Here is a 27,490-nt window from a genome sequence, read left to right as displayed (position 1 = left end):
TCGGGTGGTGGAAGGGGGCTGAGCAGGATCGGGGGAGCATGGGGTGCTGTGCACAGCCTTGGTGCACCCACAGGGCAGGGGACAGGGCAGCGGGAATGTGCTGCTGTCTGCCTGCAAAGGGGTTGGCTCACCTGCACCCCGAGCGGGGACCCCACCCCCAGCCAGCGAGCAGGACCCTCCAGTACCGCCAGCATTCCCATGCTGTCCTCCCTCAGCACTGCAGGGGCAGGGGACATGGCTGTAGGAGACGCCAGAGAATCCACACAGGCTTCCCCAGGGATCCTGGGCATGCAGGCAAGTGTTCCCCCCTCCCCTAAAAGCCTTGGCTATCCCCCCAGCACTGGATGAAGGGGAAGGAGCCAAGGAGCTGGTGGCTTCTCCTGCAGTGCTCCATCGCCACCAGCCTCATCCCTTCTCCTGGCCTGGCGCTGGGGCAGCCTCATTAGCCCCAGCCTCCGAGGGCTGCAGCAGTTTTATTAATTAAAAAAGGAGGGCAGGAGTACGGGGCACCCCAGCTCACCCCAGCCTTTTGTAAGGGAGCAGCTCTGCAACCTCCCAACTGAGGCAAAACCACCCCAATTTGGCTCCATGAGCCCTTGGCTGACTCTTGCCCTGTTTTCCCCAGGGAAAGACCGCAGAGGTGGCGGGGACAGCATGGCTCTGGACACATCCAGCACCCCTGGGTGCTGGGAGCCACACTGGGTTGGGTAAGAGCAAGAAGAAGATGCAGCCCGCGGGCAGCTCTGGCAGATAAGCAGAGGCTGCCTGCCCGCACCCGCACACTGCCTGCCTGCACCTGAATTTGGGGGAGCAGCACCGTGGCAGGAGCTGATGGGAGGGAGGAAGAAGGATAAACTCCAGCGCTGCTGGCCACTTCCGCTCCCCCCTGGCACCCCAAGGCTGATCTGGAGGGGATGGTCCCGAGGAGCAGCCCCACAGCCTGCCTGGGCAGGACCCTGCCCGCAGCACCGTCCCCCAGCCCGACAAACCCAGGGGAGCAGGGAGCGCTCCAGCAAACCCCACCACACCCACAAAACCCATGGTGCCGGGCTCCCTGAGAGCCCAGGGGCAGTGCCATGGACAGACAGACAGACAACCCCACGCCAGGCTGTGCTCACAAAGGAGATTTATTGACTTGCACAGGGAGGGTGGGGACACCGGCCCCAGCTCCCCCAGCAAGCGGGCAGGGAGGCAGGATGAGGCACGGGCAGGCAGACGGGCACCAGCCAGCCCCTTCCCTCAGAGGTGGCACGGGACGGGGGGGGAGGCATTGCCGACACCAGGAAAGGCAAGAGGCACCCAGGCATGGGGCTGCGATGGCACCTAGGCGAGGGAGACGCAACCCCCAGGGGGGTGGCTGGGACCCAGATCTCAAGGGCACAGCCAGGACACTCAGCATCACTATCGGGCCAGCCCTGAGAGCTGCCAACACGGCATGATGCCAACTGGGTCCCCGGCACACTGGCAGGAATTTGCTCTGCTCATCCCCTGCCCCCTTTCTAAAACCTTGCACCCGGCTGCTCGGCAACCCCCATCCTGCCCCTCGCCAGGCTCTCAGCCCTCAGCGGGCAGTGGTGGCAACCGATGCTAGGGCGGGCAGGAGGCGGGCATAGATGTCGATGCCCTGCAGGAAGACTTGCTCGTTGAGGAACTCGTTGTGGTCGTGGAGCAGCACTGGGGTGCGGTTCATGGGTGAGAAGCCGATAGCGGGGTGTCCTGCCTGGGGATGGAGGGCACAGGGTGAGGCCGTGGCTGGGATGGGCACTACGTGCCCCCCTCACCCCAGGCACAGCTCCTACTTGGGGTGGCAGGTCTCATGCCAGGTGGGTGACCCACACACGGGCTGGCATCGCACTCACCGCTCGGATGTAGCGACTGTCAGTGGCAGCAGAGAAGATCTCGAGCTTGAGCTGCAGCTTCCTGACAAGCAAGACCCTGCGTCAGCATGGGCACGGGGGTAGCCGGGTGCCCTGTCCCCCTGCCACCCCCCAGGCAAAGATACCATGCCAGGAAGTTCCCTGAGCCCTGCAAGACACTCAATCCCATTCCTTTTGGGGGGGCACAGGGAGATGCCCTGGCATGGCATGGAGCGTCTACTCCCAATCCTTGCCGTGACCCCAGCGACCCTGGTCACTGGGGTCATGGCAGTGAACCCCTCTGATCCCATCAGAGGATGTCCACGCCAGGGTCCTGCCCTCCCTGGGGACACTACTCACATGTCCCTGCAGACCCCGCTGAAGGCTTTCCACCACGGGTCCGACTCTTCGGTGGAGGTGATGTGTTGGTCCATGCATTTCTGAGGGAGAGAGAGGGCAGGTGAGGGGCGGGAGGGTGGGCACGGGGCAGGGAAGGGACGGGCACGATGTGCCCGGGTGGCCAAGACGCCCCACCTGGTGAAACTCATAGGTGACGCCGTCCCCGGCACCCTGGCACCACGCAGCCACTTGCTCCTCAAAGGCCTGAGGCAGTGACCAGAAGAGGGGTGTGAGTGGGGTACACCCCAAACCGCTCCCCGCCCAGCTGGGGCCAGCGTGACGCCCACCTTCAGGTCCACAGTGGGTGGGATGCGGACATCGAAGCCGGCTGCCATCTCGGAGGGCACCACGTTGAAGGAGACGCCCCCCTCCAGCATGGTCATGTTGAGCGAGGTGACGTCCCCCAGGGTCAGGCTCGAGTCGGACTTCAGCCTCGGGGGACGCAAGGGAGAGTCACCCTCCACCACCTGGGGAGGAGGAGAAGTGCTCCCCCACCCCGCCGCCACCCCCAAATGGGGAAACTGAGGCATGGGGCACTGGATCAGAGCCTGGCTTGGGACCCCTCCATGGACCAAACTGAAGCCACCGCCATCCCGCTGCCCATCTCCTACCTCTGCTTCTCGCTCTCCCTGAAGGCCAGGAAGGAGTTGATGACTTTGTGCTGGGGAGGGAAGGGCTGGGGGTGAGGACCAGCCCTGCGGGGCAGCACCTGGCAGCCCCAAGGCAGGCGAGGGGTGGTGCATAGGGTGCACCCATCCTCTTACCATCTTCTCGGCCGCTGTGTTGCTGATGAAGCGGGACCCGTGCCCGGGGCTACCCGCGCACTTCACCTTTATCCCTGCAGCAGCAGAGAAAAGGGAGACATTGAGGAGAAAGCCCGGGGTGGCACCGGTGCCCCAGTGCCTGCAGAGCCAGGGATGGGGTGGTGGGCATGCAGTTACTCACACCATGGGCTCTTCTCGCCATAGAAGACGCTGAAGGTATCAGACGGGCTGGCCAGGCCTGCAGTGGGCCCAGACGGGGGGTCAGCAGGGCATAGGGATGCCATGATGTGCCCTCCCCGCTCTGCCCTGGCAGCATTTCCCCTCCAGGCTGGCACTGTGTGGGTCACTGCCCGGGGGAAGGAGCCTCCGAGGGGGTCCCTGGAAGCCATGCCGGGTGCCAGTGCCCGGGGAGTGATGCCAACAGGCAGAGGGGTGCATGCCAAGAGGAGACACGTCCCCGTGCCAGCCCTGCCACCACTCACCCTCATCCAGGGCGAAGCCCACATTGAGCGCTCGGAACTCGGGGCGCTGCACGAACATCTCCATGCCCTTGTGTCCGCCCACCTCCTCATCTGCAGAGAAGAGCCTGGCGTGGAGGAAGGAACTGGGGTGTCCCCTGGCCCCCCACCCTCCAGTTCGCCTTCTACAGCAGCTTGGGTGCCACCAGTGCACCCAATGTCCTCAGACACGGAAACCCCTCCAGCCTTGAGGTCGGGGAGCTCAAAATCTGGAGACGCTGGTGGAGGGGTGCCCGGCTGCCACACCACGAGGAACTCCAGAGCATCATCCAGCTGCCAGCCTCTCCCATCCCCCCGAGAGGAGACACCCTGGGGACTCACCAGGCACAAAGGTGAGGTGGATGGTGCGGGCAAAACACTTTCCCTCGGCCTTCAGCCTCCGGACAGCCTCGAGGTACCTGCAGGGAGAAGGTGCTGTCTGGGCATCACAGAGGAGAGGGGCTGGTGTGTGCTGAGGTGCCCCATGGGGGACAAGCAGTGGCACCCTCAGCCCCAGGGACCCTGGGGATGGTGGCATCTTGTCCTGCATCACTCAGAGGATTCCCACACCATGCCCAGCCAGTGGGCGCAGAGCCCTCCACTCACTGGATGGAGACACACTTCATGTCCTGGGCACCCCGGGCATAGATGTTGCCTTGTGAGTCCTTAACAGCCTCAAAGGGTGGGTAGGTCCAGTGCTCCTGCAGGGAACAGCGGCCGTGACCCCCAGTCCTCTCCACCATGCCCATCCCACCCCTCGCCCTGCCCCGGCACCTCGAAGACAGGCACACGTCGGTGTGGGAGTTGAGAAGGATGGAGCGCAGGCGAGGGTTGGTACCCTGCCAGGTCAGGATCAGCACCACGTGGCCCTGGCATACCTGTGGAGTGAGGGCAGGATGTCACCACGGTCCCGGCTAGACACCGAGAGGCTGGGACTGGCAGGCTGGAGCCAAAAAGCATCAGTCTGGGAAAAGTTTCTTGATGCCACCCGGCAGGTCACCCCTTTCTCCACTGGGAGAGGGCAGGCAGCAGGAGCAGCCATGCCCACACTCCTCCAGCCAGACGGAGCCTGGCTGCGGGCACAAGACCTGGCTGCAGTTCAGATGGAGAAGGAGAGACGAACTCAGCATCTTCCCCCGGTGCCCAGGAGTCCCTTGGCACAACCCTTGCCCAGCAGGAGGGACGTCCCCAGCCAGTCCCCAGCCAAGGAGACCCTGCCAGGTCTGTGGCTAATCATAGCACAGGCGGCTGCAAAGGTCAGCGGGCAACAGCCAGAACACGGGCTTAAGGAAGGGCTCAGGTCAGGAGAGGATTACAGGCACAGGCAGAGGGGGTTTGCTCCTGCCCAGCTCTGGGGCAGCGGGCAGGGGAACAGCCCGGTCACTAAAGACCCGGGAGTGGGTGGATGAGTGGGTGGATGGATGGATGGATGGATGGATGGATGGATGGATGGATGGACGGATGGACAGATGGATGGACAGACCAGGGGCTGGTCCTCGCCTCGCTCACCTCCACTTTCTGGCAGGCCAAGCCCAGGTCAGTGCCAACACGCTCCAGAAACTGGACAGCCGCATCTGGGGAGGAGCAGAGATGCCCAGAGTTACATCGGGATCTCTCTGCCCTCTCGCCACAACCCCCTGGGGAACCCCAAGGCTCTCTGGAGCTCCCAGACCAAGGAGAGAGGTGACCAGAGAGGGCAGGTGATGGAGGTTCTGGGCACAAGAGGCAGCTGGGAGTGCGGACAGGAGTGGCTCATCACCATCCCTTTGGGGCGAGGTCTAGGGGAATGTGAAAAAATAGAAATTGAAGGAGGTGAGTTCAAAGGGGATGGTTCTCTGTAGGAGTTTTGGGAGCTCCTCAACAATAAAAAAATCTCGATGTACTTTAGTGGGAGGATGGAAATATTAACGGAAGGAGATCTACACAGGGTTATCATAAGCATCTGTCCCAGAGCCAGGGCAGCATGGAAAGGGGGGCCCCTGGGGCACAGGGCTGGAGGAAGCAAAGGACAGCTCTGGGTGTGCTCCAGACATCCCTGCTCCAACCAAAGGTGCCAGCAGAGATAAGGCACAAAGGTGTCTGCTCCTAAACACCATGATCGAAACCGCCCTATCCGAGGACGCGGGCACCCGGGTCCAAAGACCAGAGCTGCAAGGTAGAGGAAAAGGAGCCACATTGCCGGATACCCGCACGGTTCCCCATCCCATCCCCCCCATCCTCACCGTAGTCAGGTTTGGGGTGGACGGTGTCGATCCTGAGGTACTCCCGGAAAAGTGTAACCGAGGGGTCCTCCGAGGCCCCCGTGCTCTTCCCGGGCTTCCCAGGTGCCATGTCGGGGACCGGGGCTGCAAAGGTCTGGGGAAGAGCGGGGAGACGGTTAATCACCCACCAGCCCCTCCAAAGTCCACCGGCAAGCTCTGTTGTCACAGAAACCAAAGCATGATGGGGCAAAGGTCTCCCCCGTGTGAGTCCTGGGCCACTGCCACCACAGGAGATGTCCCCCTCACTTAGGTATAGGGGCTGGATGAGGGGTGTCCCCCACATCATTGTCCCCTCAAAGCACATGTTTCTGCCCCAAACGTGGTGGCAGAGCAAGCTGTGATGCCCAGGCCAGGGGAAAGGGGTGAGCGGTGGGGTAGGGCTTCCTGGAGTGGAGGGGGGCAGCAGGGAGGAAATGGAAGCAACAAGATGGGGAAGGGGGTTATGGGAGGAAGAAGAGTGTATGGGGCAGGGGCGCGTGGTGGTTGGGGTTACCCCGTGGTTACAGGTCCGGGCAGATTCTGGGGGAGAGCAGGTAGGGAAAGCAGGATGCTGGTGTAAGGGTGCAAGAGGGGTGCGAGAGGACTGTGGTTAGGGGTGCAGGGGAGTGGAGGGGTACTGTGGCTAGCAGTGCACAGGGGCACAGGTGGGGTGCAGGGGCACTGCTGTTGGGGTGCAGGGGCACCATGGTCAGGGCTGCACGCAGTGCAGGATACTGTGGGTAGGGGTGCAGGGGTGCACAGTACCGTGGTTAGGGGTGCAGTGCTTCCGTTACTGGAGTGCAGGGGTAGCACGGGCAGGAGGGCAAAGCGGTGCTGGATCCGTGGTTGGGGGCGCCGAGGGGTGCAAGATACCACGATGAGGGGTGAGAGGGGTTACAGGGGGGTGCAGAGCACCGCGGCTAGGGGTGCAGGGGGGGGTAGAAGAGGGGTAAAGGGGGGTACGGGGGGGCGCAGGGTACCGTGGCGAGGGACGCGGGCTTGCGAGGGGCAAAAGCACCGAGGCCGCCCCCCGCGGGAGCCGGGCGCTGCTGCCCCGACCCCGCTCCCCGGCCCCCCGCCCGTCCCGGCCCTACCTCCGCGCTGCTGCCGCCGGCGCCGGCCCGGCCCGGCCCCGCTCCGCCCCGCAGCCGACAGCGGGCAGGGGGCGGGCAGGGGAGGAGCCGGGACACCGGATGGGCTGAAAGCCGGCAGCTGGCAGGGGGAAGGCGGGCATGAGACACAGGAAGGGCTAAGGGCAGGAGGTGGGCTGGGCACCCTCCTGCCCCACACTAGAGGCAGAGAGATGGGTCCGGAGCTCGGGGAGCCCCGCGGCGCTTAAGGACACACGCAGAAACCAGAGCAGCATCACTTTATTGGCCTCGTGACAGACGACACCCCATCCTGCCACCCTCATTCCCCACCACCCTGGGGACACCCCAAAAGAGAGTGGCACCCCTCACGCCAGCCATCCGTGCCTCCCAGTCCCTCGGGATGCCCGGGCTCTCTGTCCTCCGCTTGGCAAGGGACGAGGCGGCGCTCACTTCAGCTGGCGCAGGAAGCCCAGCAGGGCCTGGTGGAAGTCCTCTGGCTTGTCCAAGTAGCAGGCATGGCCAGCGTCAGGCACCACGGCCACCCGTTGCCTGGGGAGGTGCCGGAGGCTCTGCAGGGCCTGGGACCCAGGCTTGCATCACGGTCACCGTAGAGGATCAGGGTGGGTGTCTTGGCAAGGGGAGAGAGAAAAAGAGAAAACCAGAGGGGTCATCAGAGGGGGAAGTGGCCACCACGCTTTCCCTTGGCTGTGCTCACCTCCGTCTGTTATCACGGGGGGGCTGCAAAGCGCTGATGGAAGGCAGGTGCCAGCCCAAAACAGAGCCACCCTCCATGCCACCCTACAGCCGGCTGGCCAATAAGGCTCACCAGCACCCAGGGACCCCGCAGGAGCCCAACAACCCATCTCACCTGGACCTGCTGGTACTGCTCAGCAGCGTAGTCCTTGGTACCCACAGGCGCAATGGGCACGAAGCCGGCCAGCTGCTCCCACCGTGCCAGGAGAAAGGGCAGGGCAAAGCGACCGCTCATGGAGGGGCTGACGAGAACGGGCCTCCGCATGCTTAGCTCCTGGAGGACATGGTCCAGGAAGGCCACCCGGCCCTGTGCTGTGGCCACTGTCTCCACTGGGGGCGAATCCCCGTAGCCTGGCACAGGGCAGAAGGCATGGGCTGGGCACAGAGCAGAGGGGCTTGCACAGCCTGCAATGGTCTCTCCCTCCAAGGCTCAGCCGGCTTGGCAAAAACTGGGCACCTGATCAAGCCCTGGCAGCTGTACAGCCACGTGCCAGCCAGACCGAGACAGCCCCAGCCAAAGGGTCTGGGTGGCCATGAAGGTCAACACCCTGGAGGAAAGCCAAATCCCTGGCACACTGCCCCAGGAATCTCCACTAGCTCCTTAAAGAGGTCCAGAGCCCACTGGCAGTTTAGGTGGGGGACCGGAACAACCCAGAGGGATCAACTTAAGCGCAGTGCCATGGTCCTACCAGGCAGATCTATTGCGACCGCACGGTAGCCTTCTCCGGCAAGCAGGGCCAGTGTGCCCAAGTCTTCCCAAGTCTTGGAGGTGAATGCCTGGCCGTGCAGGAACAGGACGTCGGGCCTGTGGTAGGGAAGACAGGCAGGAAGGGGTTTAGGGAAGATGCCATGCCTGCAGACATCCAGAGGCCATCAGGGCTGGCAGGGACCAATCCTTAGGGCCTGTCATCCTCCACCTTTCTCTACCCTGGGAGCCAGAGGGTTGACCCACCTCCCGGAGCTGGCAGTGCCACCACCTGGGGAAACTTCCCTGTAGAAGACGGGGGGCTCTCCCGCAGCCATCCCCGTTCGCACAGTGGCGTTGGTCGCCCACTGACCCCGCTTCCCCCCGTCAGGCCGGGTGCCCACCAAGCGCTGCTCGTGCTGGGCGGCTGGGAGCAGGAGGTAGAGAACGAGGGTGAGGAATGCCCCGAGGAGCAGCAGCCCCAGGCGGTTGCGGGGGACCGGCATCTCTGCTCCCCCTGGAGAAGGAAAATGGCAGCGAGGGGCTGGAAGCCCCAAACCCCACTGCTGGAGCAGAGGTCTGGGGGCCCCAGACCACGGTGCTCTCCTCAGCTCCGGCCCGGCCTGTGCCCCTCGCGCCCGACGCTGCCAGCCCCGCTCCGCCCGGACCTCCCGAGCTCTCGCGGCCTCCGGCTGCCCGCCCCGCCGCCCCTCAGTCCCAGCAGAGACATGCGGCCCCCCCGGCCCCGGCCTTCACGGCACCGCGCCCGCGGCCCCAGGCTCCGCCTGGCGGGAGGCCGCAGCGCTGCAGGCCCCGAGGGCTGTCGGCCGCAGGCCTGTCCGCCGCACCGACCCCCCGGCAGGGCCCGACCGGGCCGCGGCCGAAGTCTCCGGAGAGAATGGCTGCTGCTGGGAGATAGACCCTGCTTGGGGGTCCTTGGCGGGGCTTGGCAGAGCTCAGCCGGGGCTCGGCCAGGGCTCGGCTCCTTTCGGCAAGGGCTCGGTGGCGCTCGGCAGAGCTCGGCTGCCTCGGCTGGGGCTCGGCAAAGCTCGGCTCGCCCGGCAGAGATCCGGTGGGGCTCTCGGCTAGGGCTCGGAACGACTCGGCCAGGGCTCGGCTCGGCTCAGCTCGGCAGAGCTCGGCTCGGCGGGGCGGTGGCCGTTCCCAGGGCCGCCCCGGGCCCTGCGCTCCGTGGGGCGGTGCCTCCGCCGCTGCCCCCGCCTCCCCTTCCCGCCCCGCCCCGCCGGACTTGAAACCGGGGCGCGGCACCCCCAGCCCCGCGGCGCGGCGGCGAGCGGGAGGCGAGCGGCGGCTGGCGCTGGGGCAGAGGAGCAGGTAAGGGCGGCCGGCCCAGCGCTGGGAGGGGAAACTGAGGCAGGGGCGGGCCCGTGCGCCTGCCTGGCACGAGCAAGCAGCCCCGCGCCCCCACCCCGGGGCCGGCCCCCTGCCGGTGTCCCTCAAAAAGAGGGTGGTGCCAGTGTAACCCCCCCTTCCTGGTGCCGGTGCCGCATGCCACCTGCCTTCCCGCCACCAGCGGGCCTCGATGCCAGGACAAGGCCTGTCGCCCCTCCTGCTAGGCCGCACAGGGCTGCTGCGGGCACCGGGCCCATGTCCACCTCTCAACACCCCCTCGCAGCCCTCCTGACCCCCCAGGCATGGCTGCCCCGCGGCTCACCGAGAGCACCGTCACGGCGGAAGGCCAAACCCTCTTCTACCGCCAAGCTGAGCCCGCCCAGCAGGCACCAAAGCTGACGGTGCTGCTGCTGCATGGCATTCGCTTCTCTTCTGACACCTGGCTTCAGCTGCAGACGCTCGCCACACTGGCCGAAAATGGCTACAGAGCTGTGGCTATTGACCTGCCGGGTAAGGCGTGGTGGAGAGCACGGCCCTGGAGCGAGGTGGGGGCTGGGGGGAGCCGATACAGCTGCTTGGGTTTGTGGTGCCAGGATGGCAACCCCAGCGTCCTGCTGTGCTGGCTTCTCCCAGTCTTGAGGTGGCCAGGAACGTAACAAGGCAACTTCTGTCTCCCATGGCTCAGGGCTGGGGCGCTCGAAGGATGCTGTGGCTCCAGCGCCCGTGGGCCAGCCGGCACCGGGAAATTTCCTGAAAGCAGTTTTGGAGGCTCTGTGCCTGGGTCCAGCTGTGGTGATCAGCCCGTCGCTCAGTGGCATGTACTCCCTGCCCTTCCTCTTCCAGCACAACCACCTGCTCAGGGCGTATGTGCCCGTGGCGCCCATCTGCACCGAGAAATTCACGGCGGAACAGTACACCCAGATCAAAGTATGGCCTGGAGGGAGATTGAGGGATGTCAGGGAAGTGAGAGGGTTCGGTGTGGAGGGGACCCTGGCACTGGGGTTGGGCAGAGGAAAGACCAAGTGGGCCAGAAACCCTATTGCCACTGGAAAAGGGGAACGTGGCGGTGAAGGAACATGACTGTGAGGTAGCAGGAGGGGACATTAGGAGACCCAGGAGTCTGAGCCTCAGTTTCCCCTGTCGTGGTGGTTGTGGTTTAACCCCAGCCCGCAGCTAAGCACCACGCAGCCACTCGCTAACTCCCCACCAGTGGGATGGGGGAGAGAAGCAGAAGGGTAAAAGTGAGAAAACTCATGGTCTGAGATAAAGAGAGTGTAATAGGTAAAGCAAAAGCCATACGCGCAACCAAAGAAAAACAAGGAATTCATTCACTGCTGCCCATGGGCAGACAGGTGTTCAGCCATCCCCAGGAAAGCAGGGCTCCATCACACGTAACGGTGACTTGGGAAGACAAACACCATCACTCCGAAACGTCCCCCTCTTCTTCTCCCAGTTTCATATGCTGAGCATGACATCATACGGTGTGGGATATCCCTTCAGTCAGTCATGGTCAGCTGTCCCAGCTGTGTCCCCTCCCAATTTCTTGTGCACCCCCAGCATGCTCACTGGTGGGGTGGAGTGCAAAGCAGAAGAGGCCTTGACTGTGTGTAAGCACTGCTCAGTGATAACGAAAACGTCCCTGTGTTATTTTTCAGCACAAATCCAAAACACAGCCCCATACTAGCTACTGTGAAGAAAATTAACTCTGTTCCAGCCAAAATCAGCACAGTGGTGGTGGGGGGAGAAGAGCAAGTGTCTTCCTTCTGTATCCTGGTCCCAGGATGTCTCTGGCCAGGAGGAGCGGGTGCCTGGGTGCCATTGGCAGGCTCAGGGTGCGTTCCCCCTCTGCAGACGCCCACGCTGATTGTGTACGGGGACCATGACATGGAGCTGGGGCATTCCAGCCTGAACTACCTTCGGCACCTCCCCGAGCACCAGGTGCTGGTGCTGCAGGGCGCCGGACATGCCTGCTACCTGGACAAACCTGACGAGTGGCACCGCGGGCTCCTGGCCTTTCTGCAGCAGCTGGAGTGAGCACATGGGCTATGTGGAGGAGCTGGTGGGGCTGGGGGACGTGGCCAGCCCACCCACCTCCCCTGCCTGTGCACACACCCTTGTGCCAACCCAGCTGCTCGCCTGGCTCTCCCACCCAGCCCTGCCGCACTGTGCTGGGCCAACGCCAGCACCGCCGCCTCCCTTGGGACCAAATAAAACCCCAAGCTCTGCTACCACTTTCCTGCTATCTTCCTCTCGCTTCTTTCCACCCTTCCTGCCTCCTTCCCTGATCCCCCCTTCCTCCGTGGCCACCATCCTATTTGGGGGGTGACAGTAGGGGAGGTGCAGCCACCGAGGGACGGGACGTTTGGGGAGCGTTGCCCTGTGGGTGGGCAAGTGGCGGCTGCGAGGCCACTGGAGCCCACCTGTCACCTCTGGCAGGACCCCCGGGGAGCCTTGGAGGGTACTTGAGGAGCCCTGGGGCTATGTGGCGCCTGCCTACCAGCCTGCTCTTCATCCTCCTCTTCCTCCTCCCACCCTTCCTGGCATGCACCCAAGCCCAGGCTAATCCACGGGGGCTTAAAAGGGACCTGCCAGCCCTGGCAGGCTCTTGCCCACGGTGGCAGCAGCCCAGCACCCTGGGGAGGCGAGGGGGGGGATTTACTGAACGAGTGGTTGCCATGAACAGATGGGGGGGTGGGCAGGGAGGCCTGACAGACGTCTGGCCGGACAGACAGGGGGACAAGCCCCCTGCCCACCACCTGCCTTCCCCCCCGCTCTTCAGTGCTGCTGCACCGAGCACTTGGGGGCACAGATGGAGCCGGCAGCAGGGTGCCCCCCCAATGCCCCCCCTTCCCCAAGCCTGCCTGGGCTTTAGCTGCTTACGCCAGGGCCCAGGAGGATTTAGTGGGGGAGGTAGCGGCGAAGGGGGGCCACTTGTCTGTGGGTGCAGGACGCCTGTGTGGGGTCACTGGGCAGTGCCAGAGGTGCAGGAGCTGGCCCCTGCCCTGGCAGTAAGGCAGGACCCCTGTCTGGAGCATCCCTCGCTCCCCACCCAGTTCAGCTCCCCCATTGCAGCCCCGACCCCCCTGTACAGAGGTGCCTCCTGCCCCCAGCCCCCAGCCCTCCCAGCACTCCTCCCCCCAGCAGCACCCCTGGGTGCTGACGGGCCCTGGGGTGCCAGCTGCCCTGTCCCTGCCCGCTCCGGTGTCCTTGAGCCCTCGATCCCTGCCAGCTGATCGGCTTCCAGGAAAAAAACAACAACAACAACAACAACAAAAACCCAACAAACCAAACCCGCAATTACAAAGAGGGGCGATATGTGAGCCAAAGGGGGGGCAGGGGGGGACAGGAATGTCCCCAGCGGTGGCAGATGGCCTTACCCAGGGTGCATTGTTCCTTTTAGTGTCTCTTATCCGCTGTAATAGGATCCCGGAGGGAGGGATGTGGGAGAGGGGAAGAGCGAGGGGGGCCCCGGCGTGGACCGGGGTGGGGGCCGGGGCTGCCAGCCTGGCCCTGGCCTGTCAAGCGGCTCATTGTTCCTGCCCCGGGTGTCACTGGGCGCCGCCGGGGACAATGTGGCACTGAGCGGGGTGGCCGGCGGCGGAGGGACGAGGCGCACGGAAAGGTACCCGCCAGGCCCCGCTCCCGCGGGGACCGGGGGGCTTGGGGGCGGCCGGGAGGGCGAGAGGAGAGAGGTTCCCCCTGGGACGGGGTGGGGGCTTCCTCCTGTCCCCGTCACCTCCCTTTGCCACCCGAAGGTGCCCCGAAGGACGGGCGGTGCCCGGCTTCATGGCTGTCCCGACTCCAGCCGCGGGACCGGGACGCGGCAGGTGGCCTGTGCCCATCACCGGGGCCTTTGGCCGTCCCTGCCAGCCTCGCTTACCTGGGGGAGCCCACCCTCCTGCACACGGAGCCCCCACATTGCCCGTGGCGGTGGGGGGGGGACACCCGTTGCCCTGCCGCCCCCTCCCCGCCCCACCGCCAGCCTCGTCCTTCTCTCCCCGGCGGGATCTTTTGTCCCCGGCGGGTCTCTGCTGCCGTTCATCCCCGGGGGGACGGGGGGGCCCGGGCACGCTGCCCGCCCCTGCCGGCACCACGCACGGCTCCGAACGCTGTGGGGAGGGGAGTTACAGGGGAGTACCCCCATCCTCCCCGTTTCAGGCTCCCCTCCATCTGGAACAGGAATATTCCCCTTCCCCAACCTTTCCCCCTTCCTCCAGCACCCGGTAACAGGGGGGTGAAGATGGAGCGTCCAAACCACCTCGGGGGTACAAGCCCGAGCACTTAAGGGGTGCAGAGGCAATCGACCTGCCCCCCCCACCCCGTTACCCTGATGCAGGAGATGTGCCATAGCGGTGGCGAGTCCTGCCAGCACCTAAAATAACCGCCCCCCCCCCCCCGCCATGCCCGCAGACACGGGCCCCAGCCCTAACACGGGTGCTTTGTTTCAAAGCCGCTTGGCATTGCCCGGCTCGCCGGGAGCCAGCGGTGCCGCAGCCGCCCACCCGTGCCCGGACACACAGCGATTGTCCTCCTGGCCCTGCGCTGGCACCATGGGGTCCCGGCCACCCCCGTCCACCAGGCACAGGGTCCAGGGCGGGTCCTGGGGTGCTGGGGGGGGGAACAGGGTGCAGCGGCATCGTGCATTGGGTGTCATGCCGTGGTTCACGTAGGGCTGGTGGTCCCCATCAGGGAGGTTTCCTCAGTTTCCCCTGGGGCTTTGCTCACGGGCAGGGGGAAGGGAAGAAGAGGAAGAGGAAGGCTTGCACAGCCTGCAAGACCACCCAGGCCACTTCTGCCCCCCCACCCCAGCAAATGCCTGCAAACCAAACCTCATCCCACAGCCACGCTCCCAATGCTTTTCCCCTTCTCCCCCAACATCCATCCGGTTCCCAGCTTTGTGAAGGTGCAGTGCTGGCTCCAGCCAAGGGCCATGCACAGGCCAGGTTGAAGGCAGCTGCCTGCAGGCTCAGGCAGACGTGTGGCAGCAGATCCCTTTAGGGAGCTCCCAGAAGGGATGCAGGATGCTGGTGGGGTACCGTGGGGCCGTGCAAGCCTCCCCCTCTGCAGGAGGGCACAGTGCTGCCCCTCCCTCAGTTTCCCTTTTTCTCAGCAATCTCAGGTGCTTTTCGGGCTGCAGATTTGGGGAGGCGGGGGGTAGTTGTGGCCTCTCCCCTTTCTGGAGAACCACTTTGTCCCACAGGCTCAGCTTGCCCTCCCGCCATGGCATCGCCGGACGGAGCCAGCGGCGTGGGCGGCAGCTTCGAAGAGACAGAGCTCAGCATCACCCTCACCCTCCGCATGCTCATGCACGGCAAGGTAATGGTGGCGGGACTCAGTGCCGCTCAGGGATGTCAGCAATGCCTGGGGTGGGGGGCCATGCTGGAGCACCAGCTCCTTGCCACATGCTGCTTTCCTCCCCCACTCCCAATTCTCCTGGGAACAGCATTCCCAGAAGGATTTTTTCCCCAGATCTAAGCCAGGGAGGGGGCCGTTCCCGTGTCCCCAGCAAGCCATCCAGTGTCCCAGTGGGTGCGGGGCAGGACGTGCCCATTGCCCATCCGGTGGGCTGTGGGCAGAGAAGGGATGGGGCAGGCAGGGAGCTGCCTGCTGACACGGCCACTCTCGTCTCTGCCTTTGCAGGAAATCGGCAGCATCATCGGCAAGGTAAGATTTGGGGTCCAGGGCACCACTGGCCCCAGGCTCCCCTGGAACTGACCATCTGCCCTGTTCCTCTCCCCGCAGAAAGGAGAGACTGTTAAGAGGATACGAGAGCAGGTAAGGGTGTGCGGGGGGGCTGCCAGGTCCTGCTGCCTGTCCTGCCTGCTCCTGGTGGCTCCCACCTGCCCATTCCCAGGTGGACCCAGGGGAGACAAGGCTGCAGCCGAGGAAGGTTGCATGGGGCAGGTGGGAGGGGGAAAGCCCAGGCCCACAGGCATGGATGCCACCCTGGTGAGCCCTTCCCTTGGGGGAACATGGAGCTCAGGGCCTGCTGTGCCCCTGACGGGGTGTGACACCATCCCCAGAGCAGCGCGCGCATCACCATCTCAGAGGGCTCCTGCCCCGAGCGCATCACCACCATCACCGGCTCCACCGACGCCGTCTTCCGTGCCGTCTCCATGATCGCCTTCAAGCTGGAGGAGGTGGGCTGCCCTCCTCGCACACACCCTTGCCGGGTGCCCCCACACCTGCAGGGTCCTGGGGGTCTGACGCCACATCCCCTCTCCCTCGCAGGACCTGGGAGCCGGCAGCGATGGGGCAGCAGCGGGCAGAGCACCGGTGACGCTGCGCCTCGTCATCCCGGCCAGCCAGTGCGGCTCGCTCATCGGCAAGGCAGGAGCTAAAATCCGGGAGATTCGGGAGGTGAGGCTGTGGGTGCCCTGGGTGTGGGCTTCCTTTTCCCCCGGGGGGAGCACGGAGCCTTGGGTGCGGGGGCTGCCACGGTCCTGCAGGGGCTGTGGAGGTGATGCAGGTGATGCAGGAGGGGAGCATCACCCTGTGGGTCCTGCAAAGGGGACCCAGGAGGGGCCAGAGGAGGTATGAGGTGCTGAGCTCCAAGGAGAAGTGGCCAAGGGACCCCAGCATCCCTCTTCTCCCCCTCAGAGCACGGGGGCGCAGGTGCAGGTGGCCGGCGACCTGCTGCCCAACTCCACTGAACGGGCCGTCACTGTCTCCGGGGTGCCGGACACCATCATCCAGTGCGTAAGGCAGATCTGCGCCGTCATCCTGGAGGTACCCGCCGAGCCCCGTGCCCAGGCCAGAGGGGCATGTTCTGCCTCCCCGCCCCCACTCCCCAGGGCTTCTCCTGCCCACCTGGACCCAGGCACTGGGTTTCCCCTGTACAGAAGCCCATGAGAGCACTCTGCTTTGGTGGTTCTGGGGGCTGTGCCCAGCTTGCTGGGGGTATGGGGGGGCAGAGGGGGTCCAGGGAAACACATGGGGCTGTGGGGGCATTCAGCCTCATCTCTTATCCCCTCCACCTCCTTCCCTCCGTCTCCAGTCGCCTCCGAAAGGGGCCACCATCCCCTACCACCCTGGCCTCTCCCTGGGTACCATCTTGCTCTCTGCCAACCAGGTAAGGGGCCACAGCCCCCTCAGGGGCACGGGATGGCCGGGGGGGTCAGCCTCTGGCTGGGGGTGACTACAGTGGGCTTGGGGTGGCCTCCCTGCCCCAGGGGGGTGGCCTGAGGTAGGGATCCCCACATGGCCCCCCCACTGATGTCCACTCCTTCCCCTCCCAGGGCTTCTCCATGCAGGGCCAGTATAGTGGGGTCTCTCCTGCAGAGGTGAGTCTATCCCCATGGCAGCCCACCCCTGCTCCTTTGGGCACCGGGTCTGTGCCTGCCGGGATGGGCACTGCCAAGAATGCCTGTCCTGCGAGGCACTGGGTGCCAGCGTCCAGCCCCAGGAGGGGACAGGGCACCCTCTGCCATCACCCCTAACGCCTCCTTCCTCCTCCTCCCACTGCCCGGGCAGATGACGAAGCTGCAGCAGCTGTCAGGGCACACGCTCCCCTTCGCCTCCCTGGGCCACACACCCTCCATGGTGCCAGGTGAGCATCTCCCATGCCGCCCCCAGGGCTGAGGGTGTGGGGTGTTCCTCCTGGCCCACCCAGCCACCTGGCCCTGATGAGAGGGTCCCTGTCCCCTGCACCCTGTCCAGTCCCAGCACCCCCAGCATGGCTACCTGCCCCCTAGAACGACCCTGTCCTTGATTTCCTGGGGCCCTGCAGCCACCAGAGCCCCCAACCTTGCAGTGGGGGAGCACTGGCACCAAATTGCCACTGGTGCCTATGTCCTGTCCTCCCTGCCTCTCCCCAGGGATCCTTCAGGTTTGTCTCTGGGGCCACTTACTGTCACAGCACAGGGCTGGGGTGGAGACACAGAGCTGCTGGAGACCTGTCCCCCCCTACCACTAATGTCTCTGTCTCTCCCTTCAGGCCTGGACACAAGCTCCCAGAGCAGCTCACAGGAGTTCCTGGTGCCCAACGACGTACGTGTGGGTCCCGGGGATGGTGAGGGGTACCACAGCTTGCTCCCACCCATGTGTCTCACCCTACAGCCAGGGGGTGTAGCCACTACCCCGCACAGGGGAGGCTCTGCCTCTGCTGCCAGAGCTCAGGAGCAGGAGGGGCTGCTGAGACAGATGCAACTGGAAGAAAGGGAAACTGAGGCATGGGAGGGGGGAAAAAAGGCTTGGCCAACACCAAGGAAGAGCCTTGGGATGTGGCAGCCCAGTGATGCCAGCCAGGGGGGTCCTGAGTAAGACCAAAAAGCAGGGTCTGTCCAAGGAAAGCAGCGCCCTGCCCTCCCAGAGCCTGCCTCAGTTTCCCCAGTCCTCCCAGCCATGGAGCCCCTGGGAGCTCCCTGTGCGGCGTGGCTCCTCCAGCTGCTCCCTGCTCACCTCGATCCCTGCCCCTCCAGCTCATCGGCTGCATCATCGGCCGGCACGGCAGCAAGATCAGTGAGATCCGGCAGATGTCGGGCGCCCACATCAAGATCGGGAACCAGACCGAGGGCTCCAGCGAGCGGCACGTGACCATCACAGGGTCCCCTGTCAGCATCACCCTGGCTCAGTACCTCATCACAAACTGGTAGGTGCCAGCCTGGGGACATGCACACTGGCTGCTAGCAAGGAGTGGCATTTCCCCAGCACAGCTTTTGGGGGATACCCTCACCCCAGCATCCTCAGGAAGGATGAGCTGGGTGGTGTTTTGAGGTCCTGAGATGGTGGGTGTAGGACCCAAAACCCCACAGCCCTTGAGCCCCAGCTTTTTAGCCCTCCCCAGCAGGATGCCCAGGATGTGCCATGGAGACCTGTGCCAGAAGGGATGGGGCACACGGTCCCCGCACCCTAAGATGGGCAGGTTGGGGCAGAGGACCCACTCTGTCATCATGGTCCTCACCACCCCATCCTTCCTGCTCACTTCCTCAGCTTAGAGACAGCCAAATCTACCTCCCAGGCGCTGCCAGGCCCTGGCTCCATGGACCTCGGCGTGGGCTTCTCCCAGCCCCTCACCCCAGGCTCTGGCGCAGCACTGCCTGCCGTCGCCCCAGCCCCTCCGGCCCTGCTGGGCACCCCCTACACCATCTCCCTCTCCAACTTCATCGGTCTGAAGCCAGTGTCCTTCCTGGCGCTGTCCCCGTCCTCCATGGCGGGTCCCAATGGCGGCACCGCCACCTACACGACCAAGATCCCGGCAGCCAACGGCACCAAGAAGGCGGACCGGCAGAAGTTCTCACCCTATTGAGCCCCGCCAGTGGGTGGGCGAGGGGGTCCGGGGTGCCACCCGGTGCCAGGGACACCTCCCCACCACCCACCCCATCCCCCAGCCCCTGCCAGGTGCCCCATGTCTGAAGTGGACCCCCTTTCCTCCCACCCCAGGGAAGGGAAGGGTCTTCCCAGCGGCAATGCCCGCTGGAGGGCTGCTCCACTGACTGCTGTCCGTCTCGGCAGCGCTGTGCCCCCCTCCTCAGTTTTCCTGCACAGGGACCACGTGCCCTGGTACTAGGTGGGGGGACTGTCCCTGTCAGCCCGGAGTCCCTTCTCCCAGTGCTCTTTACCAGAGTGGGACCCCCACCTCCTGCCCCTCACCCTGCCGTCCCACTCCTGCCCACTCTCTGGCTGGCACCCAAAAGCCGGGTCCCACCAGATGAGGGGCTGCCTGGTCTCTCTGGGGTTTCTCCTTCCCCTGGCTCTGGTGGGGGGTCCTCCCCAGGCCACTCCGGGGCAATCGCCTCCCAACAGCCCCATCCAAGAGCCCGTCCCTGCTGGCTTGGACATGCTGTATATATAAGTCTATATTTTTTCCTCCTTTGTAACTTATCAATGGTTTAATAAAAAGATAAAATTTACAAGAAAAAAAGAGTAAGAAACTTCACCCCAGGTGGAGACAACCCCCCACCAGTGGCAGCCCCAGCTCATGGGGACACGGTGTGGTGGCCGCAGGGGTGGCCCTGTGGCCAGGGGGGTGCTGGCCCTCAGCTCCCGCCTCTCCGGGGGGCTTCCCTGAGCCCCCTCCCTGCCACGGGGCAGTTTGAGAGGCCGTGGGGCAGTCCTCCCCCAGCCCCCCAGTTATTACTGGGGCAGGGGTGTCTCCAACCCACTGTGCCAGCACCATCCCTGGGACCTTTGTGAGTGGGTTGGGGGTGATGGACCCCTCCAGCGTTCCCCGAGAGGGTCCGGTCCCCTTTCTTGCACTGGGGACCCCACAGGAGGGTCCCCAAGCCCTGCAGAAGCAATGAGACGGTACAGCAGTTCCCGGTCCCCCCTGGCTGTCACTGCCTGGGGGCACCCCGCACGGCCACCACCACCACCCTGTGCCACCATGTCCACCTTAGCGCAGCTCTGGCCAGCAGCCCAGCTCGGCTGGCACGTGGCACTGCTGGCTGGGCTTCAGCTGGGCAGCTGTGGCCATAAACAGCCTGGCACGGACCCTCGGCCGGTCAGTATCCTCCCTGGAGGGGCAGCCCCTGCCAGCTGAGAGGGGACAGAGGGCACAACCGGGCAGGGCCATGGGCATCGCACAGTGCCATGCCAGTGGGAACAACCCAGACACAGCCAGAGCCAGCCCCGCGGTGTTGTCCCCCTGGTAAGTACCATGGGTGACAGGAGCTCCTCCACCCAGAGGTTAGTTTTGGGTTAAACAGCTGAGGACAGAGGGCAGTGCGGGCTCAGCAGGGTGCCTGGGGCTGTGGTGTTAGTGGTGTTAGTGGTGTTAGCTGGGCCTTTATTCCTGGGTGGGATGCAAGGGACGTCTGCTCTTCACTGCTGGCCACCAGTGGTCCCAGGGTGATGGAGATGGAGGTGCCCCGTCCTCTGCCCCCACGTAGGAGCCCCTTGGCATCCAAGGTGCCCCATCCTCTGCCCCCACGTAGGAGCCCCTTGGCATCCTGTGTCGCAAGGAGAGCCCGTCCACACAACTGGGCCATGCTGGTGGAGCCAGAGACAGTCCTAGCCTGCAGAAGGGAGATGGGGCTTCCCCACATCTGCTGCCTTCTCCCAGGCAGAAAAAACATCTTGCATCATAAGCTCAGAGAAGAGGCAAAACCTGAACAAGGACCCCTTCAAATTCAAGAGGCTAGGTCTGAGCAGATCCAGTGGGTCCCTGGGAGGTCCCCTGCCCACCCTCCTGCCCAGCACGGTGGGACAGGGCCTCCTGCTTCTCAGCTGCTCTCTTCAGGAACTTGACCTGGGATGGGGAAGCTCATCTTGGTCTGGTCCAGCCTGTTCCTGGGGCTGGGGCTGATGCAGCTGGCATGTGTCTCCAGCGTGCAAGTCGCTCTCTGGAGGAACTGCAAGAAGTTTTCCTGGACAGAAGCCTCTGAAACAGAAAGACAGAGCTCCTGGCCCAGTGGCCGGTTGACACAGCTGCGACGGAGCCGGGCCAGCTCCTCCCGGATCTGTCGGTTCAGCAGCCCGTAGAAGAAGGGATTGATGGCAAAGGAGGAGTAGGCAATCCAGGTGACCACCATCTCCCCGTGCCCACCACCTGTTGTGCCAGCAGTGACAGAGGAGTGCAAGTGGAAAGCAAAGAAGGGCAGCCAGCAGCACAAGAACTGTCCCACAATGAGGACCAAGGTGAGGATAGCCTTGTTGCTTCCCAAAAAGCGCTCTGGCGTCAGCCTGGGCAGCGGCAGGTTCCTGGTGGTGATGATGGCCACTTGGCTGGCGATGGAGTCGGATCGGTGTTTCGGTGCAACTGCCTGTGCCGGCACGGGCACGTGCTGCAGTGATGCCATCCGGGCCACGCGGTAGACACTGCAGTAGACAGCAAAGATGATGATGGTGGGCAGAACAAAGCAGACAATGCTGAAGATGATGACAAAAACCTTCTTGTGGGCCCCAGGGCTCCAGTAGACGGTGCAGCGGCTGGCGCTGGTGGCCCCATTGCCTTGAGGCCAGCCCACCAGTGCCAAGACAGTGATGAGAGCAGACTTGACCCAAATGAAGATCACTCCAGCCACCGCTAACCTGATGGTCATCTTGACCTCATACCTCATGGGGTGGACGATGTAGTAGTACCGTTCCACACTGATGATGGAGATGGTGAGGATGGAGGCACTAATGAAGCAGATATTCAGGAACATCAAGCCCTGGCACTCGGCAATGCTGTAGATCACCCTGTTGAAGCAAGAGGAGCTGGAGATGATCCCCAGGGGCATGAGGAAAATGGCAGAGAGGAGGTCAACCGCGCAGAGGTGGCAGACAAAGATGAACTTCTTGAGAAGGGGGGTTTTGAGAATGACAACCATCACCACGGTGTTGGCCACCAGGGCGGTGAGAGTGAGGAGGACCATGCAGAGGAGGCCCATCACCTCCTGGGCGACGGACTGCTCGGGGTCGGAGGGTGGCTCTAGGCCGCCCGTGGTGTTCAGCCCCGTTTGGGTCGCCATCCCTGGCGAGGGCTAAGCCAGCAGCTCCGGTGCCTGCGTAGCAAGGGCTTTTCTCCTGCATCCCTTAGGGGGAAAGCCCACCACAACCATGGCCGCTGTCTTCTTCTCCTGTTGGGGAGAGAAGTGGGGTGTGAAGGAGAAGAACCAAAATGAAGAAGAGCCCCAGAGAAACCCAGAGATGAGCAGGGAGAGGTGCCCACCGAGGTCATGGCACCCTGCCTACCCCAGAGCTGGCATCCGGGCTGTCCCCAGCCTGGCCAGGGATGGCACTGCCGGGACCTCCGGGCACCGGTGCCAGGCTGACACCCCGTCCCCCTGTCCCAACTGCACCAGGAGGGACATCCTGAACCCGCCCCCCCTGCTCTGGCCGCGGGGGACCCCGGGGTGGGTGGAGGGCGACCCGACGCACCTTTGCTCCTGGGGAGGTGGGTGACTCTGCCCTCCTCGCCGGGGGTCCTTCTCGCTGCCGTCACTCCCGCAGCGGAACGGGGGCTGCCAGCCCCGGCGCAAGGCCGCGCTCCCCCTTCCCCACGCCCCGTCACCCGCTCGTCATCCTGTTTGCCTGACGCCCGCCAGCTGCGGATGGCACCAGCTGTCACTCCCGGGCGCTGCTGGCACTCGTGGCGATCCCACGGGGACAGCTGCTGGGTCCTAGCAGCCAGCCAGGGCTCGGGAAGGGGGAACAGGGCTCTGTGTCCCCCCAGCATGGCCACCCACCTTCTGCAAGGACAGCTTAGCCCCCAAGGTCCCCAGGGCTCGGGGGACAGACATACAGATGGATCTGCGGCGTCTCCTCCACACCGGTGCGCAGATGCCCTGGAGTATCCATCAGGCATCGGTGTAACGGAGCTGGGAGTGGTCCCTCCCTGGCACCCCAAGGACCCGGACACATACTTGGGGGGCACACGTAGGCACAGAGAGAGGTTTGGCATGGGCACCAGGCATGGCACTGGGCATGGCACCAGAGGGATGACAGGTGCTTGTCCTCCAGATGGATGGATGCATGGATGGATGCATGGATGAGCTCCTCCATGCCCAGGCAGGGCAGCACATCTTGCTCGTCCTCTGTAGCTCTGATGCCATAGGTGACGGGCACAAGCCACCTGCCTTGCCAAGGTGACGAGGGCACCTGGCTCACAAAGCCACCAGCTTTCACCTGAAGACTGCCAGCACCCAAGGGCCACAACAGGCTGCAGCCCCTCCAGAGCCACCCACCGCCATCCCTGCAGGCACCCGCCACCACCCTTCCCTACTCCGCACTCGCCTCACCAGGCAGGAAAGTGCTGGCACGGCTCGGTACAAGGCACGGTGGTTTTATTCACAGCCAAAGCAAGCTCTGTCCCCACGCCAGCCCGTCCCTCACCAAGACCCGGGGGGGTGGCCAAAGAGTCCAGACCACTGTGCTCCAGACTGGTGGTCACCAGCTGGTGCTGGGATGGGGCCACAGGGTGCCCAGACACCCTTAGAAGTGGAGCTGGACAAGGTAGCGGATCCGGCACTGGCTCTCCTGGTAGATGAGGTACTCGCTCTGGCTGAAGGAGGAGTCCTTGTAGGCAGGCATGGGGATGGGTTTGCCCTGGCACACCAGCACCTTCTTGCCATCCAGCAGCACCTCCTCATCCCGTGCGGGGTCTGGGTGAGAAGACACCCCTCAACACCGCGTCAAGCCTGAGATCTGGCCTCTCTCCACCTCGTGCCCACCCCAGCCCCACAGACCCCACACCCCCTCCTGCTCCGGGCTCACCCGGCTCTGTCTGGCCACAGGCCACGACGCTGTCGTAGCCAACAGGCGGCTGACACAGCGTGGGGTCGTCACAGGTGATGCGGTAGGGCTTGCCCAGGGCAACCTCCGTCAGGAACATGATGCCAACACTCTTGAATGTACATCCCACTGCCATGGGAGAAAGGGAGTGGGATGATGGCACCAGCCCCAGCGTTCCCATCTGGTTGTGCCCAGGCCACCCCAGCAGGCAGGGACCGGCTGCCAGGGCAACTGGGCTGGCACAGCCCCTGTGGGCATCCTGAGCAGCCCTGCCCATCCCGCACCCTCACCGTAGCAGGCTGACTTGCTGTTCTCAGAGGCGAAGTAGATGCCCTTGCCCACGCGCCCACCTGAGTGGGGCATGATGCGCAGCCCACTCTTCAGGATGGCCGCCACCACCGCCACGTTGGTGCCGTGCCAAAGCAGGCGCCGGTGCTCCAGGTGGTCGTGGGCTTTGAAGCGCTCATCCTGGAGAGATGCAGAGTGAAGGGCTGTCCATGGAGGGAGATGTGGGTTCCTGGGGGTGGGGGACTGCCACCCAACCGCCCCAGCCCAACCCCAGTGCCAGGCTGGAGGGGCAGGGGAGCAGGTGCCTGTTTGCCCCTGGCCAGCTGGGCTGAAGCCCCCCTGGCTGGAGAAGCCCGGAGCCCTAATGCAGCCCTGGGTGCAATTGGGGCTTCCCCATTGCAGGATGGGTATAATCGTCTCCATCTTCTCACCTCGCCATCACGGGCCACCTGCCAGATGTTGAGGATGCGGAGTTGGTCCCCCGTCTGTGTTACGTAGTTTTGGATCAGCTGCCAGGGAGGGAGGCAGGAAAGCGGTGTCACCATCCTAGCAATGCCCATGATCCCCCTGGAACAGTGGGGACATTTGGGGTGCCCGCAGGCCTGGCATGGTTACACCCTGTCATGGGGCACCATGTCACAAGTACCACCTGATATTCCCGGGAAGCCGGGTCCAGGAGGGAGAGCTGGCAGCAGAGCAGGGCGTAATCCTGATCCAGCGGATGGAGGACTTCCTCCTCCTCCTTTGCCTCCTTCACCTTCTGCGCCTGCAGGCTCTGTGCCACCTCGATATCAGCCAGCACCTGGCAGGCACAGACCAGGGACATCATCACCACCAGTGCTGGGCACCGTGCCGGGGGAACGAGGGCAAACCCAGCTGCCTGCCAGCACCTCCCTGCCCCACAAGCCAGAGCCCTCCTTGTGGACGGATGCCACCTGCCGGGTGCCCTGGCATCTCACCAACAGCATGTCCTTCTTGGCACGTAGCAGGTGAGGGGTGTTGATGAGATGTGGCTGTGCCCGTCGAAAGTTATGGGGGACGATGGTGTAGAAGCGAGAGCAGAGGTCCTCCAGGCGGGCAGCTGAGAGGGGCTGCTCCTGCAGTGCTGCCTCCAGCTCCTCCAGTGCCTCGAAGCCCCTCACGATCTGCTGCTTGCTCAGCTTCCCCAGCGGCATCTTCTTCACATCTGGCCAGGGGGAGAGGGGAGGGCAACCAGTGAACCCACCTGCCCCACTTGCTCCACAGCTACTTCCCAGAACTTCCAGCATCAACACAGGCACACATGGGCACCTGGCATGGGGGTCCACAGTCCCACCAGGTGCCGAGCTATCAGTAGGGATGCTCTAAAATCCACTGGCACCTCTGCCCCATTCACCTCCCCATCTGCACTCCCCAGCTGCAGCCCCGAGACCCACCCCATGCCACCCATCACCTCTTACCAATATTCATGGTCTGCATGGCATCCCGGAACATGTCGTTGCTGAAGATGAAGGACACCAGGTCCTGCGTGGCTTTATCCAAGGTGCAGGGCAGCACCCGCTGCCTGTAGACTTTGTCCCCATCCACCTGCAGACCCTCAACATCACTATGCCGCCTGCAAGCCCATGGGAAGCCGGGGATGCCCGTTGCAGTAGGGAGAGCCTGGCCCCCAGGCAGCAGAGCAACAGGCAGGTTTTCCATGACCAATGCCACCCAGATGGCCATGGTTCTCACTTGAGATGCCCTCCCACTTCATCTCAAACCATTAGCCCCAAATCTCTGCACATGGGTTGTTTCAGCTTCCGAAACCCACCCCATCCTGCTCACTGCTTGGATGTCCTGGTGCCCAGTAGGCCAGGGGTGGGATGTGAGGACCACTCCACCACCATGACACCCCGGCTGCCTGGCACACTCACCCTGAGGGCAACCTCCCTCTCCTGCCCGGCCCCTGGCTCCACCTCGATGAGTGTATACTTCCCCGGTTGGGCAACAAAGTTCTCCCTCGTCGCCCAGCTGTTCTTTGTCTTCTCTCGAAACTTCTTCTCAAACTCCTTCTTGGCAGCTTCCAGGGAGGCAGAGGGCATGAGCTTGGACTGGCCCACCTCCCCCTGGCAGAGGACAGCAGTGGTCAGGACTCCCCTTGTCCCTGCTCCACCAGCCCCATGCTGAGGAGAGCAGGGAGGCTGCGATGGCAGGGCTGCTGGGCAGTGAGCAGGAATGTGCCCAGCAACCAGTATTGGGTCTGGGGGTCCCTCCGGCTCATGGGGACACCCTAGGACTCCTTGCTGGGGTGTCATGATCACTGCCACAGCAGTGACAGGTGCCATGTCCCATGGCCAGGCTGACCCCATTGTGTGGAGGCAAGTCCTTGGAGCCCCCCAGCAAGAGGCTATAGCAAGGCCTCTTGGTTGCTTGCTTTGGGACTGGGAACAAGGGATGGGGACAACCAGGTTCATCCCTGACCTTTGGGGGTCCCAAGGCAGGGTGGGGACAGCTGGGGGCACAAGCGGTGCCAGGGTGGACTCACCACACGGCCCCAGCGGCTCCAGACACTGTAGGTGCCATTGTGCTCGAGGAGCTGGATGATGTAGAACTTGTTGTTGTTGGCCCTGATGTTGGTCTGGTTCAGGGTGGAGTCGTGGTCCTCATAGACCTACAGCAAGTGGCACGGCCTGGGCTGGCACCTGGGCAGCATTTGGGGACACGGGAGGGTGCAGATTTGCCCCAGCGGGTACGCACAGGGGTCTGCAAGGAAAATCGGAGCTGCCCCTGCGTCAGCAGGGCAGGGGCTGCCCTGGGACTCCTCCGCCCCTCCTGCCCCCATCCCCCCACCCCAGCCCCACTGGGTACCCCAGCCCTGCTCTCACCCGGGCACCGGGCACTGTGCTTAGGGGGCACAGCCCATCGATGGTGGGGGGGGGCTTCTCATTGGGGGCAGTTTTCAGGGCTGCCAAGGTGGAGCTCCAGGCGTCCTCCTCCTCTCCCCCCTTCGCTTTCTTGCCCCTGCCGTCTGACTGTTTCGGGGCGGATGCACGGCGCTTGGAGGCCATGGCTGAGCCACTCCCGCGGGGCCAGCACAGCCTTGATCCCCCGGCAAAATCCTTGGGAAGAGCAGAGTGCGAGGTGGGAGATACTGAGCTGCCCTTCCGGGAAAGTCCGGATGGACTGTGCCCCGCTTTCCCTACATGCCCAGCCCAGGTTGGAGGGGGGAAAGGGACCTCTGCCCTCAAAATGTCTCAGCTTTGCTCCTCTGCTCAGGGTGGGGGGCAGAGCCCCTCAGCACCTTCCAGCCTCCATGGGAGCCCAAGACGCAGAGCAGAGGGGGACACAGCCACTTGCAAACAAACTCTGTTCAGAAGAGCTGGAAGAGGATGAAGGTCTGCCAGAGGGGTGAGGGGAGCCTGGAGAGCCCTGCCTGGCCCCCAGCACCC

At 64.1% G+C, this 27,490-nt stretch overlaps 6 protein-coding genes across 7 annotated transcripts; 2 read left to right on the top strand and 4 right to left on the bottom strand.

Moving 5' to 3' along the window:
* Positions 1-1,554: 1,554 nt before the first annotated feature.
* Positions 1,555-5,847, bottom strand: ACY1 (aminoacylase 1). Its single transcript, XM_086619156.1, is given in 16 exon segments — positions 1,555-1,578; positions 1,580-1,720; positions 1,860-1,920; positions 2,217-2,296; positions 2,391-2,459; positions 2,543-2,687; positions 2,867-2,916; positions 3,020-3,093; positions 3,201-3,257; positions 3,502-3,591; positions 3,859-3,935; positions 4,123-4,217; positions 4,291-4,307; positions 4,310-4,394; positions 5,026-5,090; positions 5,739-5,847. Coding segments are annotated over 16 exon segments (1,239 nt in total).
* A 1,446-nt stretch (positions 5,848-7,293) lies between these two features.
* On the bottom strand, positions 7,294-8,791 carry LOC104380035 (protein ABHD14A). Its single transcript, XM_086619272.1, is given in 5 exon segments — positions 7,294-7,430; positions 7,433-7,475; positions 7,716-7,951; positions 8,290-8,408; positions 8,541-8,791. Coding segments are annotated over 5 exon segments (786 nt in total).
* A 1,149-nt stretch (positions 8,792-9,940) lies between these two features.
* Positions 9,941-11,672, top strand: LOC104374283 (putative protein-lysine deacylase ABHD14B). The gene is made up of 3 exons (XM_086619140.1): positions 9,941-10,148; positions 10,324-10,565; positions 11,490-11,672. Exons 1-3 carry the CDS (start codon positions 9,941-9,943, stop codon positions 11,670-11,672), a joined length of 633 nt encoding a protein of 210 aa, XP_086475266.1.
* Positions 11,673-14,858: 3,186 nt separating this feature from the next.
* PCBP4 (poly(rC) binding protein 4) lies at positions 14,859-18,885 on the top strand. Of its 2 annotated transcripts, none has more exons than XM_086618836.1 (12): positions 14,859-14,954; positions 15,279-15,302; positions 15,381-15,413; positions 15,662-15,778; positions 15,870-15,998; positions 16,239-16,367; positions 16,636-16,710; positions 16,877-16,921; positions 17,112-17,187; positions 17,575-17,627; positions 18,059-18,228; positions 18,570-18,885. In XM_086618836.1, exons 1-12 carry the CDS (start codon positions 14,859-14,861, stop codon positions 18,883-18,885), a joined length of 1,263 nt encoding a protein of 420 aa, XP_086474962.1. The 2 variants fall into 2 exon arrangements, with proteins under 2 accessions (XP_086474962.1, XP_086474961.1); XM_086618835.1 differs by having other exon boundaries at positions 15,662-15,779; positions 15,862-15,998.
* Positions 18,886-20,800: 1,915 nt separating this feature from the next.
* LOC104381993 (putative G protein-coupled receptor) lies at positions 20,801-22,030 on the bottom strand. The gene has a single exon (XM_009989841.2). The coding sequence runs from the start codon at positions 22,028-22,030 to the stop codon at positions 20,801-20,803; it is 1,230 nt and encodes a 409-aa protein (XP_009988143.2).
* A 1,462-nt stretch (positions 22,031-23,492) lies between these two features.
* On the bottom strand, positions 23,493-27,109 carry PARP3 (poly(ADP-ribose) polymerase family member 3). The gene is made up of 10 exons (XM_086619071.1): positions 26,927-27,109; positions 26,587-26,712; positions 25,976-26,167; positions 25,520-25,655; positions 25,040-25,266; positions 24,730-24,882; positions 24,512-24,589; positions 24,083-24,260; positions 23,775-23,921; positions 23,493-23,662 (listed from the first exon to the last, which is right to left on the bottom strand). The coding sequence occupies exons 1-10, from the start codon at positions 27,107-27,109 to the stop codon at positions 23,493-23,495; spliced, it is 1,590 nt and encodes a 529-aa protein (XP_086475197.1).
* Positions 27,110-27,490: the final 381 nt, after the last annotated feature.

Source organism: Tauraco erythrolophus, chromosome 12 (assembly GCF_009769465.1).
Source record: "Tauraco erythrolophus isolate bTauEry1 chromosome 12, bTauEry1.pri, whole genome shotgun sequence".
NCBI classification, from domain to species: Eukaryota; Metazoa; Chordata; class Aves; order Musophagiformes; family Musophagidae; genus Tauraco; species Tauraco erythrolophus.
Note: the sequence above shows the minus strand (reverse complement) of the source record. Positions and strands in the feature narration are given on the sequence as shown.

Bases quoted from the DNA above. Each gene is read 5' to 3' on its own strand.
- LOC104374283 (XM_086619140.1), top strand. From the start codon at position 9,941: ATGGCTGCCCCGCGGCTCACCGAGAGCACCGTCACGGCGGAAGGCCAA. The intron at 10,149-10,323 runs GTAAGGCGTGGT...CCCATGGCTCAG, and splicing joins TGTGGCTATTGACCTGCCGG to GGCTGGGGCGCTCGAAGGAT. The intron at 10,566-11,489 runs GTATGGCCTGGA...CCCCCTCTGCAG, and splicing joins AACAGTACACCCAGATCAAA to ACGCCCACGCTGATTGTGTA.
- PCBP4 (XM_086618835.1), top strand. From the start codon at position 14,859: ATGGCATCGCCGGACGGAGCCAGCGGCGTGGGCGGCAGCTTCGAAGAG. The intron at 15,303-15,380 runs GTAAGATTTGGG...CTCTCCCCGCAG, and splicing joins TCGGCAGCATCATCGGCAAG to AAAGGAGAGACTGTTAAGAG. The intron at 15,780-15,861 runs TGGGCTGCCCTC...ACATCCCCTCTC, and splicing joins CGCCTTCAAGCTGGAGGAGG to CCTCGCAGGACCTGGGAGCC.
- LOC104381993 (XM_009989841.2), bottom strand. From the start codon at position 22,030: ATGGCGACCCAAACGGGGCTGAACACCACGGGCGGCCTAGAGCCACCC.
- PARP3 (XM_086619071.1), bottom strand. From the start codon at position 27,109: ATGGCCTCCAAGCGCCGTGCATCCGCCCCGAAACAGTCAGACGGCAGG. The intron at 24,590-24,729 runs GTGGTACTTGTG...CCTCCCTGGCAG, and splicing joins CGGCTTCCCGGGAATATCAG to CTGATCCAAAACTACGTAAC. The intron at 23,922-24,082 runs GTGAGGGTGCGG...CTCCCATGGCAG, and splicing joins CAGCAAGTCAGCCTGCTACG to TGGGATGTACATTCAAGAGT.